General features: G+C 40.9%; 1 protein-coding gene across 1 annotated transcript in view; it reads left to right on the forward strand.

Moving 5' to 3' along the window:
• Nucleotides 1-1735: 1735 nt before the first annotated feature.
• LOC124798158 overlaps nt 1736-13171 on the forward strand; it is an 83264-nt gene continuing 71828 nt past the window's right edge. Inside the window, exon 1 of the mRNA XM_047261439.1 lies at nt 1736-2774. Within this exon, the coding sequence (XP_047117395.1) occupies nt 2699-2774 (76 nt within the window). The 5' untranslated portion in view covers nt 1736-2698. The remainder of the gene's footprint in view (nt 2775-13171) is intronic.

Below are 13171 nucleotides of genomic sequence, written 5' to 3' on the forward strand. Positions count from 1 at the left end.
ACCTGGTAATAACAAAGTCGCGTTATTTCAAGTTACGTTTTAATGATTCTAGGTCCGGTGCCGGTAGTGTTTCCTTGATAGGCTTGACGGTATCAGCCTCTTCATCGAAATCTTCAGATTCACATTCATTTAAAGAAAAGTGTGAGTCATCATCAGAAGCACTATCATCATGAAGACTGTAAGAACTAGAATCATCTGACCGATGGGGCTGCTTTAGTCCAAATTGGGCCTGGTACAAAGTAGCCCCGAAAAACTAGTTTTTAGGTGAAGTTTGCAAAAAGTTAAACATGTACTGATTAGAAAAAGATTAAGGAAAACCAATTACCGCACCGAAAGATGATATTTTGACATTTACCTTATTTTTATCTTGTTACTGAATTCGTACATTTTAATTCTGTCAGAGACAGCAAAGGACCTGGAAGAGCAGCTGAACGGAATGGAGTGTCTTGAAAGGAGGATATAAGATGGACATTAACAAAAGCAAAACGAGGATAATGGAACGTAGCGAATTAGATTAGGAAATGAGGCACTTAAAGTAGTAAAGGAGTTTTGGTATTTGGGGAGCAAAATAATTGATGATGATCGAAGTAGAGAGGATATAAAATGTAGACTGGCAATGGCAAGAAAAGAGTTTCTGAAGAAGAAAAATTTGTTAACATCGAGTATAGATTTAAGTGTCAGGAATTCATTTCTGGAAGTATCTGTGTGAAGTGTAGCCATATATGGAAGTGAAACGTGGACGATAAATAGTTTAGACAAAAAGAGAACAGAAGTTTTCGAAATGTGGTGCTACAGAAGAATGCTGAAGGTTAGATGGGTAGATCACATAACTAATGGGGAGGTATTGAACAGAATTAGAGAGAAGAGAAATTTGTGGCGCAAATGACTAGAAGAAGGGATCGGTTGGTAAGACATATTCTGAGGCATCAAGGGATCACCAATTTAGTATTGGAGGGCAGCGCGGTGGGTATAAATCGTAGAGGGAGACCAAGAGATGAATACACTAAACAGATTCAGAAGGATGTAGGTTGCAGTCGGTACTGGGAGATGAAGAAGCTTGCACAGGATAGAGTAGCATGGAGAGCTGCATCAAATCAGTCTCTGGACTGAAGACCACAACAACAACAACAATTGAATTCGTACACGACGAAAAGTTTGGAGGTAAACAAATCACACATCAAAACAAAGATTTACAAAACCTCCAGTGTTGCCTATGGTACAGACTTTAAATTACCCAGAAGTATTAAAATAGGCTCAAGTAGGGTACAAAACATATTTTAAACCCAAAAATACCAATATATCTTATTTAGTTTGTTCAGAACAAAAATTTAAAACTTTTTTTTGGTGTTGGACTAAAGTAACCCCGCAAGGACCAAAGTAACCCTGGTCGACGGTACACTGAAGTCACCCGCTGTCTACCTCTACTTAAGTTTCGACGTTTTCTCTTCAGGATTTGGTTTTGGATAACAGGTTTTATTAAATTATCACATCAATGACGTAACACGACAAAGCCGTCTGTGATGAATGGCGCAAAGCCAGTGAAACGCGGCCCACGTGTGTAGCGGTCGGCGCATCCTTTGGCAGCGCGAGCTTAACCTTGTCGACCGGCCGCGAAACGGGTTTCGTCAGAGCAGCACGTCAGAGGCCGGCCTGTGGCGTCACGCCAGCCGGCGGCGTTTTCTGCGATCCTCGGCTGCCTGCGCTGCGCTGCCTTAACAATTGCAACACGAGCCGTCCCTCGCCGCAACATGTGGTGGCCAGTCGGCGAACGCGCGGGCAGGCGCTCAGTTTATCGCGACACATGACTGCCGTCGCGCGCGTGACCAAAGGCCATCTCTGCTGCTACAGCGAAGACAGACAGGTGTCCGTTCGACGCAACGTAACTAGTGCAGTGGCTCGCGCAGCATTCCTGTAAATCTTCTAGGCGCGTCAGGCGTAGAAAGTGGACCGTACTAGTAGACTCCCGAGGAAAACATATAAAGAACGGGAGAAACGCATTATATCAAGTACGGTTTAACTATGTCGGAAGGAGTATCGTAAGATCCATTAGTATATTTGTTCGTACGTATCACAACTACTCCCGTGATAGGACCGCATCACTCGTAGAATATTTTTGTTAGGTTTGCTGTGGCTTGATCGGTAAAACATCCAGTCACTCATGTGCCATTCCATGTTTGGCTAAGCAACTGTCGTAATCTACTAATCGGATTTCAACGTTGCGGACTGTCAATTTCCATTTCATTTCCACGAAACATAATTCTCGACTCTATAAAATGTTAGTCGTCAGTTGTCCGTATAAAAATACAGACATCTGTTTCTTCATCATGTTTAAATCGCGTGAAATTTTTAATTATCCGCAACAATGTTCTGTTTGGCGTACATAATTGAAGTCTGTTGGGAAACGATACGTTCTGAGTGCTAGTTTTCAACGTGTGTCTGTCAACTGTTTCTGGTCGACTGTTCGAACTAGAGAACGTTATCGATTATTTTGTTGATTTGATTCGGCTGATGCTTTTAATGAACCTCTCTGGAGAAGGAGTGGCAGCCCTATGGAATCACCTGTGACAGCTCGATGAGCGATTACACGAGGTAGCAGCCTTATCACAGTAGTCTGAGACGCTGGTTCTTCGTTCACTTGATAACAGCGTAACAGCCAGTGTCGAACGTTTTTATTACTGACCTCGTCGAGACACTCGCAATGACGTGCACGGCATTTCTTCAGAAATGGAAACTGCTCACTTTCTTGATTCTGCTCACTGTTGCACACTCATATGGTAAGTGAACAATTTAGTATATGTATAAACGTCTTTAAAATATATGGAGGAATCGTAATTTACAAGCAGATATTGTGTGGCATGATCTTCACTGAAACGTACAACCGTAAATACTACACCTCCAGTGTTGCTTTAGCTTCTTGTCCCTGTTATACGCAACTGTTTAGATACTTTGACTCGTCGTCTTCCTTTTCATGCGTAATCATTCACTATGTGTATTTGGTATCAAAGAAAACTGATACGATTGTATGATACGTCAGTAGGAACTATCTCGTCTGAAAAGAAATATATCTGTTGTTACAGTAAGCAAGGCTGGATTTATTGCTGTTAATGTAAGATGCACCGGCGAATTAGCTTTAATAAGGTGTAATGACGTACATAAATTCGTTAGAAATGGTACTTTTTTTGTATTAAAGGTGAGGGCGTAAGATATTATATATACATCGCCAGTTTCATTTGCACAACAAACGAAACTAAATAAAAGTCAGTTGTTGATTAGATTCATCCTTGTTGTATAGTGTCCTCGTCAAATCGTTATCTGTTCTCATATAATCTTCAGTAAGAATTATATACACTGCCGCTGACAGTGAAATTTTAAGTCTGTCGTATACTGTGTTATCACGTTTTAGGGATATTCTGTAAATTTACATAAAAACGTTTTAAGGCAGGCAAGTCTTGCAGTATTAACATGTACAGTTTCAGTGCACACAAGTATTGCAGGCCAATTGTTCAAAAAAAAAAAATGGTTCAAATGGCTCTGAGCACTATGGGACTTAACATCTATGGTCATCAGTCCCCTAGAACTTAGAACTACTTAAACCGAACTAACCTAAGGACAGCACACAACACCCAGTCATCACGAGGCAGAGAAAATCCCTGACCCCGCCTGGAATCGAACCCGGGCGTGGGAAGCGAGAACGCTACCGCACGGCCACGAGCTGCGGACCCAATTGTTCAAGCTTCAGGGAATTCTACGAATATTTTTATGCTGGAGATAAGATCAACGACAACAGCGTAGAAGCACTGTGTGGCTCGTGGCCTGTATAACGTGTTCGTGTCACAGCTTTTATAACAGCGTGGACCTGAATATCAGTGGAGAGAACAGTGAGCGATGTTTTCTTTCAGCTTTACTGTTTATGATTTACCAGAAAGTGTGCCCAAGCAAAGCCAATGTGCTGCTCACTGCACCAATACTCAAAGATATACTTTTGGAGAGTTTTACCATTTTTATACTAATTTAACGCGGTAGCCTGTAGAATCTGCTGGCTATATGCAAATGAAAACGGAAACCTTCCGTTACATTATTTCAAAAATTGTTTCCTCAACTTAATTCGCATGCGGTATTCCATTTTATCACCAGGTGAAAGTGTTCGGAAGTGTATCAGAAGACCACAAAAAAAAAAAAACTGTCGACTTCTTCGTCTCTTTCTATCTTCTCTCTTTAAGTTTTGAAGAACATAGTTTTTCCTGATGTTCCATGTGCTGTACTGCTTGGCCGATAGCTTTGTTCAATGAGTGTGCGGCGACGGGCTGTCTTCTGGTAGAAGATGATGGTCGTGATGAAGAATCTACACTGCCAGTATGTTCTGTCAGTGACATTTTTTCAAGTTACAGTTACCACTTCCATGCAGTTCTTTGTTGAGTAACTCGTCAAACGTACATTCACTGTCACTCCATTCGACGATATTGCCATCAGATTTTTAGAAGTGAACTACCCCCTTAAAACACAGAATCCTCTGAATAAAGCAGACATACACTGCTGAAGTCAGTAAGTTGGGAATCGAGTTTTCTCTTTGTCGTGGAATCCAAGTTAGTCCTAAATTTATACATTAACATTCCCACGTATTTTGTGCTGCTGTTGCTGAGAGATAACATTATGCGGGACTAAAAGTCCTTTAGTCTTGGAAGCCACATTGCGTAACTACCAATGCATGATACAGTGCATAAAAAATTCACATGCTTTGCTAATTCCGATTTTGTTTGAGGTACGAGTAGACTTGTCAGTCACTTAGAAGTGGGGCTTATAAACTTTATTTTTTTCGTATTGGTGTTGAAACTGTTGCAAAACAGTAAAAGTAGTAAGTAATGTTGCGTTAGACAATTTTCAGATGCGTTATATGAGAACTACAGAAGTCGATTACTTCTGGAATATGGTCACTAGCTGCTAAAATGTTTGAAATTTCGCTAATTGCATAGGTTTGTAGAGAGACATTTGATGTATTTGCGTTTCTCATTCTGAATATATGTACAAACATTGTTGTTCTTCTATGTTGCAAGAATTGTTTGATAATAATTGCAAGTTCATAGGCGTTAATGCTGGTGGTTACGGAAAGCAAAACTATGTTGGAATAGTTAGGTCTTCAGCTTTTGGCAAAGAACAGTAGGTTATCAAGAATATAAAGTACTATTATCTGTCCATTTGGTATCATGCATTATAAACTGAGAATATTAACCACAGTAATGTACTCTTCTGTAGGCATGGCCGACTATATTGTCAAATGCATTTACTTATTACGCAGACTAATAATGGTCAACGTAAGCTTACAGGGACAACAGCTTCACAGCCAATAACGAATATCTAATCAAGCTGGCACAAGATGACCGCATCAGACTGCCATAAATATTGGCGGTCTCTTCAAAATGAATCTTTGTGGCCGATCGGGCTTAATTAAATCACAGTGTCGAATAAAAACACCTTTCAGCCGTCTAAATTTCCAATTACGAGGGCGATTCAGAAAGTAACCTCCGATTGGTCACAGTGCGGGTTGTGGGGGGAGTAGCGACGCCATCTGTGCGTTCACGCACTCAACAGGTCATTCGGCATCAAGCCGTGGTCGAGTGAACGTCGTACCTGCGCTAGTTTAGTTTTTGTGGCAGTTTGAAATGTGTGCTGCAATAGAAAACCCCGCCAAATGTGAAGTGCGTGCTGTCATAAGGTTTTTTACAGCCTAAGGATATTCTGCAGCAGCTGTTCATCGTGAGCTTTGTGCCGTGTACGGACCAAGAGTTATGAGTGAAGGAGTTGTCCGTGAATGGGTACGTTTATTTAAAAGTGGACGAGAAAACGTTCATGATGAAGAGAGGAGTGGTAGACCATCATTGGTGACTGACGAACTCGTTCAGACAGTTGATGCAAAAGTTCGTGAAAATCGACGTTTCTCAATGTCGGAGTTGTCTACTGGTTTTCCACAGATTTCTAAGACACTCTTGTACGAGATAGTGACAGCAAGATTGGGTTACCGTAAGTTCTGTGCACGATGGGTGCCCAAAATTCTTACCGACCACCACAAAACTCAAAGAATGGCCTCTGCATTAGACTTTCTGTCACGTTATGAGGACGAAGGAGAACAATTGTTAAACAGAATCGTGACCAGTGACGAAACCTGGATTAAGTACGTGAACCCTGAGACAAAAGAACAATCAAAGATGTGGGCACATTCAAATTCGCCTACCAAACCAAGAAAAGCCTCGCAAGATTTTTCTGCCAGAAAACTGATGGCAACGGTGTTTTGGGATGCCAAAGGGATGTTGTTGGTTGAATTCATGGAACGTGGTACGACCATTAATCAAGACGTGTACTGTGAAACAATAAAAAAGTTACGACGGGCTATACAGAACAAACGCCGTGGTATGCTGACTTCCGGTATCGTTTTTTTTGCACGATAACGCCCGTCCTCACTCTGCTCGCAGAACAACGGCCGTTCTTGAGTCCTTCAAGTGGGACGTTATCAACCATCCACCTTACAGCCCAGACCTGGCGCCAAGTGATTATCACCTCTTCATGCATTTGAAGAAATGGCTCGGGTCACAGCGGTTTGATGACGACGAAGAGCTCAAAGATGCGGTCACAGGCTGGCTCCAGGCACAAGCGGGTGATTTTTATGCAGAAGGAATTTCAAAGCTTGTGAAGAGATACGATAAGTGCCTCAATCGCTATGGAGACTATGTAGAAAAATAGTGCAAAGATGTAGTTGTAAGATGTATATATTAAAATATTTTTATTTAACTTGGTGTATTTTTTAAAATCAACCGGAGGTTACTTTCTGAACGGCCCTCGTATTTTATTGAACAGCCAGTTTCGGCGTAATATTACGCGATCTTCAGGATCCCTCACCGGCGTGTAGGAAGATTCCCAGCTCTGGTCCAGACAAAATAGGGGCCAGCATTCATTGAATGGTATCAGTGACACAGAGATCCCTTATATCATAACTTCTTGGCTTAGAATTGGAAATTTAGATGGCTGAAGGGTGTTTTGATTTGACATTATGTACTGCATAGCTGAGGTCCTGCAACTATCTACATAAAGATGGACATACAGAGCCTTAATGTAAAATAAAGTTATTCTTTGCGAAATGAACGCTGTACGAAAAAACAATTCGCGTTTGCATAATACTTCATTAATAATGTGGATTCACTGATAAGGTACCGTAGTGCCACATTCGCGCATTGAACGCTATGCAGAAGTAAATGACTTGCAACTGTATAACGAGCAAGATAAAAGGTCTCAAAATCTTGAACATAGATGAGATTTGATTGTAATTCTTTTGTTGGATGATGATATCATAGATACATCAGAGTCCAAGACAATGAGTCACGAAACTCCCTCCATTTTTCTGAAAATTCGTTACTGCAGCGCCGCCAAGCTTGTATAAACCTTGAAACCATTATGTTTTGTATTTGCATTCAAAATGCAGATTAGGAGGTATTTTGGAGCTTATTGTGGCGCTATAAATATAGGAAGGCGTTTTATAATGTGGGATGAAATAAAACGTTTTTCCTTTTTTGGGCGATGCTGTACTGATAACAGAAAGAAATGTAAACCCACTCTCTTTCTTCAAAGCGAATTATAGTAGTCTTCAGTGACAGATTTGTATAAGAAATGAAAACCATGAAAGATGTAAGGCAACCTGTTCACTGAAAAGGGAATGAAGGAATAAAAGAATTGTTTGTGCTATCAACAATTCAAAATTAGCGCAATACGATTCACTGATGATGCGGCCGTGATAACTGTGAACCGGAATTGGGTTTATTCTCAATTTAATGGCATATATGTCATCTGTAGGTTAAGATACGCACATAAATAATAAGAAATCGTAGTAAGTGGACATGTTGAAGGAAATGTTAACAGCTGGGTAATAGAATCTGGAAGTGACATGTACATTTTGATATCTGAGAAACAAAACAGATAAACATGATAGGTACACGCAAGGCATAGAAGCAAGAATAAGGCCAAAAAATCTTTTATAAGAGTAAATAGTCGCTGATGTCCAGCAATGGAAAAAAAAGAAACTTGAAGCAACTCGAGAAACAAGCAGTCCACGGAGCAGATTATCATAAGTACACCTCAAGCACATGGGTATACTCAACTCTGTTCCTTTTTAACTTCAACATATCAGGTCACAATTCATTTCTTGTGTTGAAGTATTCGCGATACTACACCCATGACTCAGCTACAACGTATATACTACTTTGCACTCAGATTTTATTATTATATGATAACATTAGCAGAAAAAAATTGTTCAAATGGCTCTGAGCACTATGGGACTTAATTGCTGTGGTCAGCAGTCCCCTAGAACTTAGAACTACTTAAATCTAACTAACCTAAGGACATCACACACATCCATGCCCGAGGCAGGATTCGAACCTGTGCCGTAGAGGTCGCGCGGTTCCAGACTGTAGCGCCTAGAACCGACATTTGCAGAAGGTGGGATATAAGTCTAAATAGATTTTCCTATCCACACTGGAAAATGCATCCCACCGTTAGTCACCGGAAAATATGGAAGCAACAGCATAAAAAATTGTAAATTCTCAGTTGACATAATGCCGTTCTTCTGTTATTACATGCATGCTGCGTGGTGATGTAGCATTGTTGCAACTATTGAAAGATTGCATTTTTTGTCCTTACAGAGTTATCAACTGTTTATTCACAGCGCATCCCTCAAGATCTGCCTTGCTGAACTTTGAAACGAGCATCTATTGTTAAGTCACGTTTTAACACCAAAAATGCAGCTAAAATACCTTCTACACCTTCCAAAATTTTTTGCCGTTTAGTATCCGTTGATAACTTGTACTGTACTTCTGATTCTGAATCTGTAAGCTTTATTATACAAACTATATTTAATACGTAATCGATGTAATTGTGTATTGATTTCTGTTTGTATATAACTGATTGTAATTATAATGAAAACATTGTAAATTTCAGAGTAATAGCCAAGGGAACTTTTTTTTAAATAAATCTGTTATAGTGGAAGTGGAAGTTTCAGGTAAACTATACCATCACTGGTGATAGCGCACCTTCACTGGCCCGTTTAGTGAAAGTGGACTACTGATTCCAGTTCTGTTCAATAATCAGCCTCGACCTGTAATGATGGAGCTAGTACTTCTGATGTAACTGCCGTAAATGTCAATGATTTTCCTCCCTTGCATGCAATAACCGATCGCAGTTCTACTACCCACGAATGTGATCTGCAAACAAAAAAAAAAAAAAAAGTCCTTAGGACACAACTGAAGACTGCTCAGACGATGATACATCACAATCCAACCGTAAACAAAAGAGCAGTGTAATGCGGGCGCGGGTGAGGACATTGTAAACACGTGTAAGTGACATCAGCAGCAGAGCCTATGAGGATACTATGAGGAAAATAGGCCTTGAAGAACGAGCCTTCAGTGTGGTTACGAACGTTGCTTTGGGAATCAGCGCAAGTATCTATGTCAACTGCCAGAGGACTGAGTGGGTCCAGACACGACGTGGCGTTCCTCAGGGAAGTCCGCTACCCATGTTTCTATTCGTTCTTTCCTTGGAGCCGTTTCTCCGCAGTCTTCACGCCAATCTAACCGGGATCACGCTAGCAGGACACAAAACAGTCACCAACGCCTACACTGATGATGTAGATGTTGTATTACGGAACACTGATGACATTTCCAAAGTAGAACTGCTTATTAAAAAGTACTGCAGCGTTTCGGGAGCTAAAACCAATGACAATAAGAGCAGACTTCTAAACTTACGGGGCTTCAAACGCATTAACGTCACCTGGGCAACACCGGTCACTCAGTGTAAATCACTTGGGACAACCCTGACTACGTGTCCAATAAAAATGGCGGCTATTAATTGGAGAACCACATCCGGAGATATTCAAGGATCCACCAGAGAAAACCTGCTCCTAGCTTTAAATCAACATCAGAGAATTAATTTCTTTAACTGCCTTCTATCAAAGGCTTCTTATACGGCGCAACTGTTCCCACTCCCCAACATGATAGCTGGAAAGATAAGGTCAACCGTCACTAACTACCTATGGCGAGGTGAAGTGTTCAAAGTGGACGGGAGAACAGCTACCTAGATTCCAGAAATGGAGGGTTGGGTTTAACTGACATAAAGAACCAGTCCTCTGCTCTTTTCCTCAAAAGGGCCGCTAGTATTCTCAACGAAAATGCTACAAGCATTACAACTTATTTGAAATTCTTAGGCCTGCAAGTCTCCATGTATCAGTCAACGTGAAAAAAACCAATCGCCGGCACCGTCATGTGCGAACATACTATCGACCTGAATTAGATCAGAAGCGAAATCACTAATTCGCGGCAGTTAACGGGCCAAGCCATTCTGTGCCTCAGAAATAAAAACGAGGAGAAGAATAAAAAGAGGGAAAACATCTGCAATTTACTGGATAACTATATGGAAGAATATCAACCTGTGCGGTCTATCGTCCGATGTCAAAATAGCATGGTACAAATCAGTCAACAATATAACTTGCACCAACGAACGATTATACTCAATAGGGATTAGCCAAACAAATCTTTGTCTCAGATGTAATCTCCTTGACACGACAGTACACAGATTTACGTGTGCTGGACATATGCAGAACTGGAAATGGTTAAGAAAACAATTGGCTTTTCTGGCAAGATCATCCACAGAAAATTTTCAGCCTCTGATACTTTTCAGGCCACAGATACAGCATTTTCCTGCAACAAAAAACAGCTCCATTCATTGGTTAATCACTAATGACTTAGGACCGACAACATAACTGATTTTCACATGTACATGAAAAATGTGTATGACGGATTAGTTAAGTATTCTGGCCATATATAGAACATATGGCAACATGCTCAAAATTCTCTTTGAACGGCTGGGCATTGGCTAACAAGTAATAGCAAACAAACGCCTCTGATTTATGTTACAAAAAGGAAGAAGCAAAGACGCTACATGATTCAGTTTATCTTTTAATTTTAAATACATATAAACGCAGCAAAAAATGAAGAAGGTATTGAAATTTATTTTTCACATTTATTAAGGGAACCAATTTATTCATTTTGTGATTATCCTCAAAACGCATTTTAGTTTTAATTGTTCCCAAGATACGAAACCAATAATTTAAAATAAAAAGCAAACACAAATTACATATAACGCTAATAGGTGGCAGGTACGGGGTGACATTGAGGCCACCAGATCTTAGAATTATTCACCCCTGCCCTCTTTGCCGACGCTTGCCTGCCACTGAAAAAAAAGTGGTAAAAAGTGGCTACGATAACTGGCTTTCACAAAAAAAAAAACCGATGGTAGAGCACCTGCCCGCGAAAGGGAATGGTCCTGAGTTCGCGTCTCGGTCCGGCAAACAGTTTTAATCTTCCAGGAAGTTTCATATCAGCGCACACTCCGCTGCAGAGTGAAAATCTCATTTTAATAACAAAACAGTCGTACTTCGAAAGTTGCATTTATCACGTGTAGTTTGAAAATATGGTCATATTACGTAAAATTTATTGCAGCAAGGACGTGCACCTTGGCACTTTGAGTTCCACAACACATTTTTGTTTTGCAAAAGCATGTCAGAGCCGGACATTTTTGCTAGAAGTTGCATTTGAAGAATCCCTGGCCGCTTTCCGTCGACTTAGACGTCGCAACTGTCCTCAGGGCAATAGTCTGCTCTGCTGGAACTTCCTCCTCTGAGATTATTCTCGGAGGGCAAGTACTGAACTGGGATCTGAAACAAATGTTGTAGTTGTAGCCGCAATGGCATTTCGTATCGTCCCTTCCATAATTATTTAAAAACAAACAATTTATTACCGTGTGTATAGCTGACTCAGCACACCATCTCTCGCCCCGATTGGGTATAAACCATCGGCCGTTGTCTCGAGGGCGACTCCCAAGACAGACCTAGCATCTCCTCCTCCTCTACCGAATTCGGAAACTGGAACTCTCACAGTACAGCCCTTTTCCACTGAACACTGCCGCATTCTTTGCGCTTGTTCTTCTAAGCACTTGTACACTTCAGTTTTGTGTTTTTAATACCACGAGTTGACTCGTCTAAATCAGTCAGGAATACTTTCTTTCTCTCTGTTCTCAACCTCTGTTCCTGTTGGTACGTTATCCTCTTGCAATGTAGATTTACTGAGATCATTATCCTGTAACGTTTCAGTCCCTGTCTTACTGCTAACACTCACTGGATTAATTATATTTTCGAGGTCATCCTCAGAGTGACCTTTCATCGATGCTTCAGGAGGTAAATTTGTTGAAGACAAATCATGTTTAGGAGGGCAGCCAAACCTCGCTTCATATGGACATCTTTTAATTCCAAAATATGCAGCGCTATTCTTCATTAGCTGCACAAATCTTACTGTATGCCTCCACCCCAAGGTATTGTGCTCGTGCAGACATGTAGTTAGTATATTTTCTGTGTCTTGATTTGCTCGGTCTACGATCCCTTGGCTCTGACAGTGTCTAGGTTTACTGTGGACAATCTTAAAATTGGGCCATGGTTCAGTTAAGCTGCCCATTATCTTGTTAACGAACTCCCTGCCATTGTCAGACGGCAATATTGAGGGAGCACCTAACAACGTAAAAATGTCAATAATGTTATCGCATACCTCTTCAGCTGTTTTAGACTTCAGTGGCCTGGGAACAATGAATTTAATGAGGTGGTCCAGATAAACCATTACGAATTTGTAATCTCCATTTGGTTGCGATTGGGAGTCGATGAGATCAACTTCTGAAATGTAGCTTCTTGAAGAGCACTGGCTTCACTGCTATTCCTTTTCCTGACCTTTTTGCTTTTGTAAACAAGGCTCGCACACACTAAGATAAATTTGGACATCTCTGAATGTTACAGAACCTTGACTTCAAGTATTTCATCATTCGGTCGCGTCTACTGTTGTATTAATTTGGTTACTCATTTCACTTCCAGCACTTCACATCTCTTCAAAAACTTGTAATCGTTGCCGTCCCTCTTTCGCCCAGATTTTAGTGATTTGACTCGGACTTTTCTCTGTCCATGAAGCCAGATTTATAAATGAGATTTCCCCATTCCACTCTAAGATGTTCGTAGAACTTCACTAATTGAACCATAGCTGCACTGATGTCAACCGCAACTGCACTACTGCCAGTCGCATCTGCACTACTGGAAACTGTG

The sequence above is a fragment of the Schistocerca piceifrons genome, chromosome 5 (genome assembly GCF_021461385.2).
Source record: "Schistocerca piceifrons isolate TAMUIC-IGC-003096 chromosome 5, iqSchPice1.1, whole genome shotgun sequence".
Classification (NCBI taxonomy): domain Eukaryota; kingdom Metazoa; phylum Arthropoda; class Insecta; order Orthoptera; family Acrididae; genus Schistocerca; species Schistocerca piceifrons.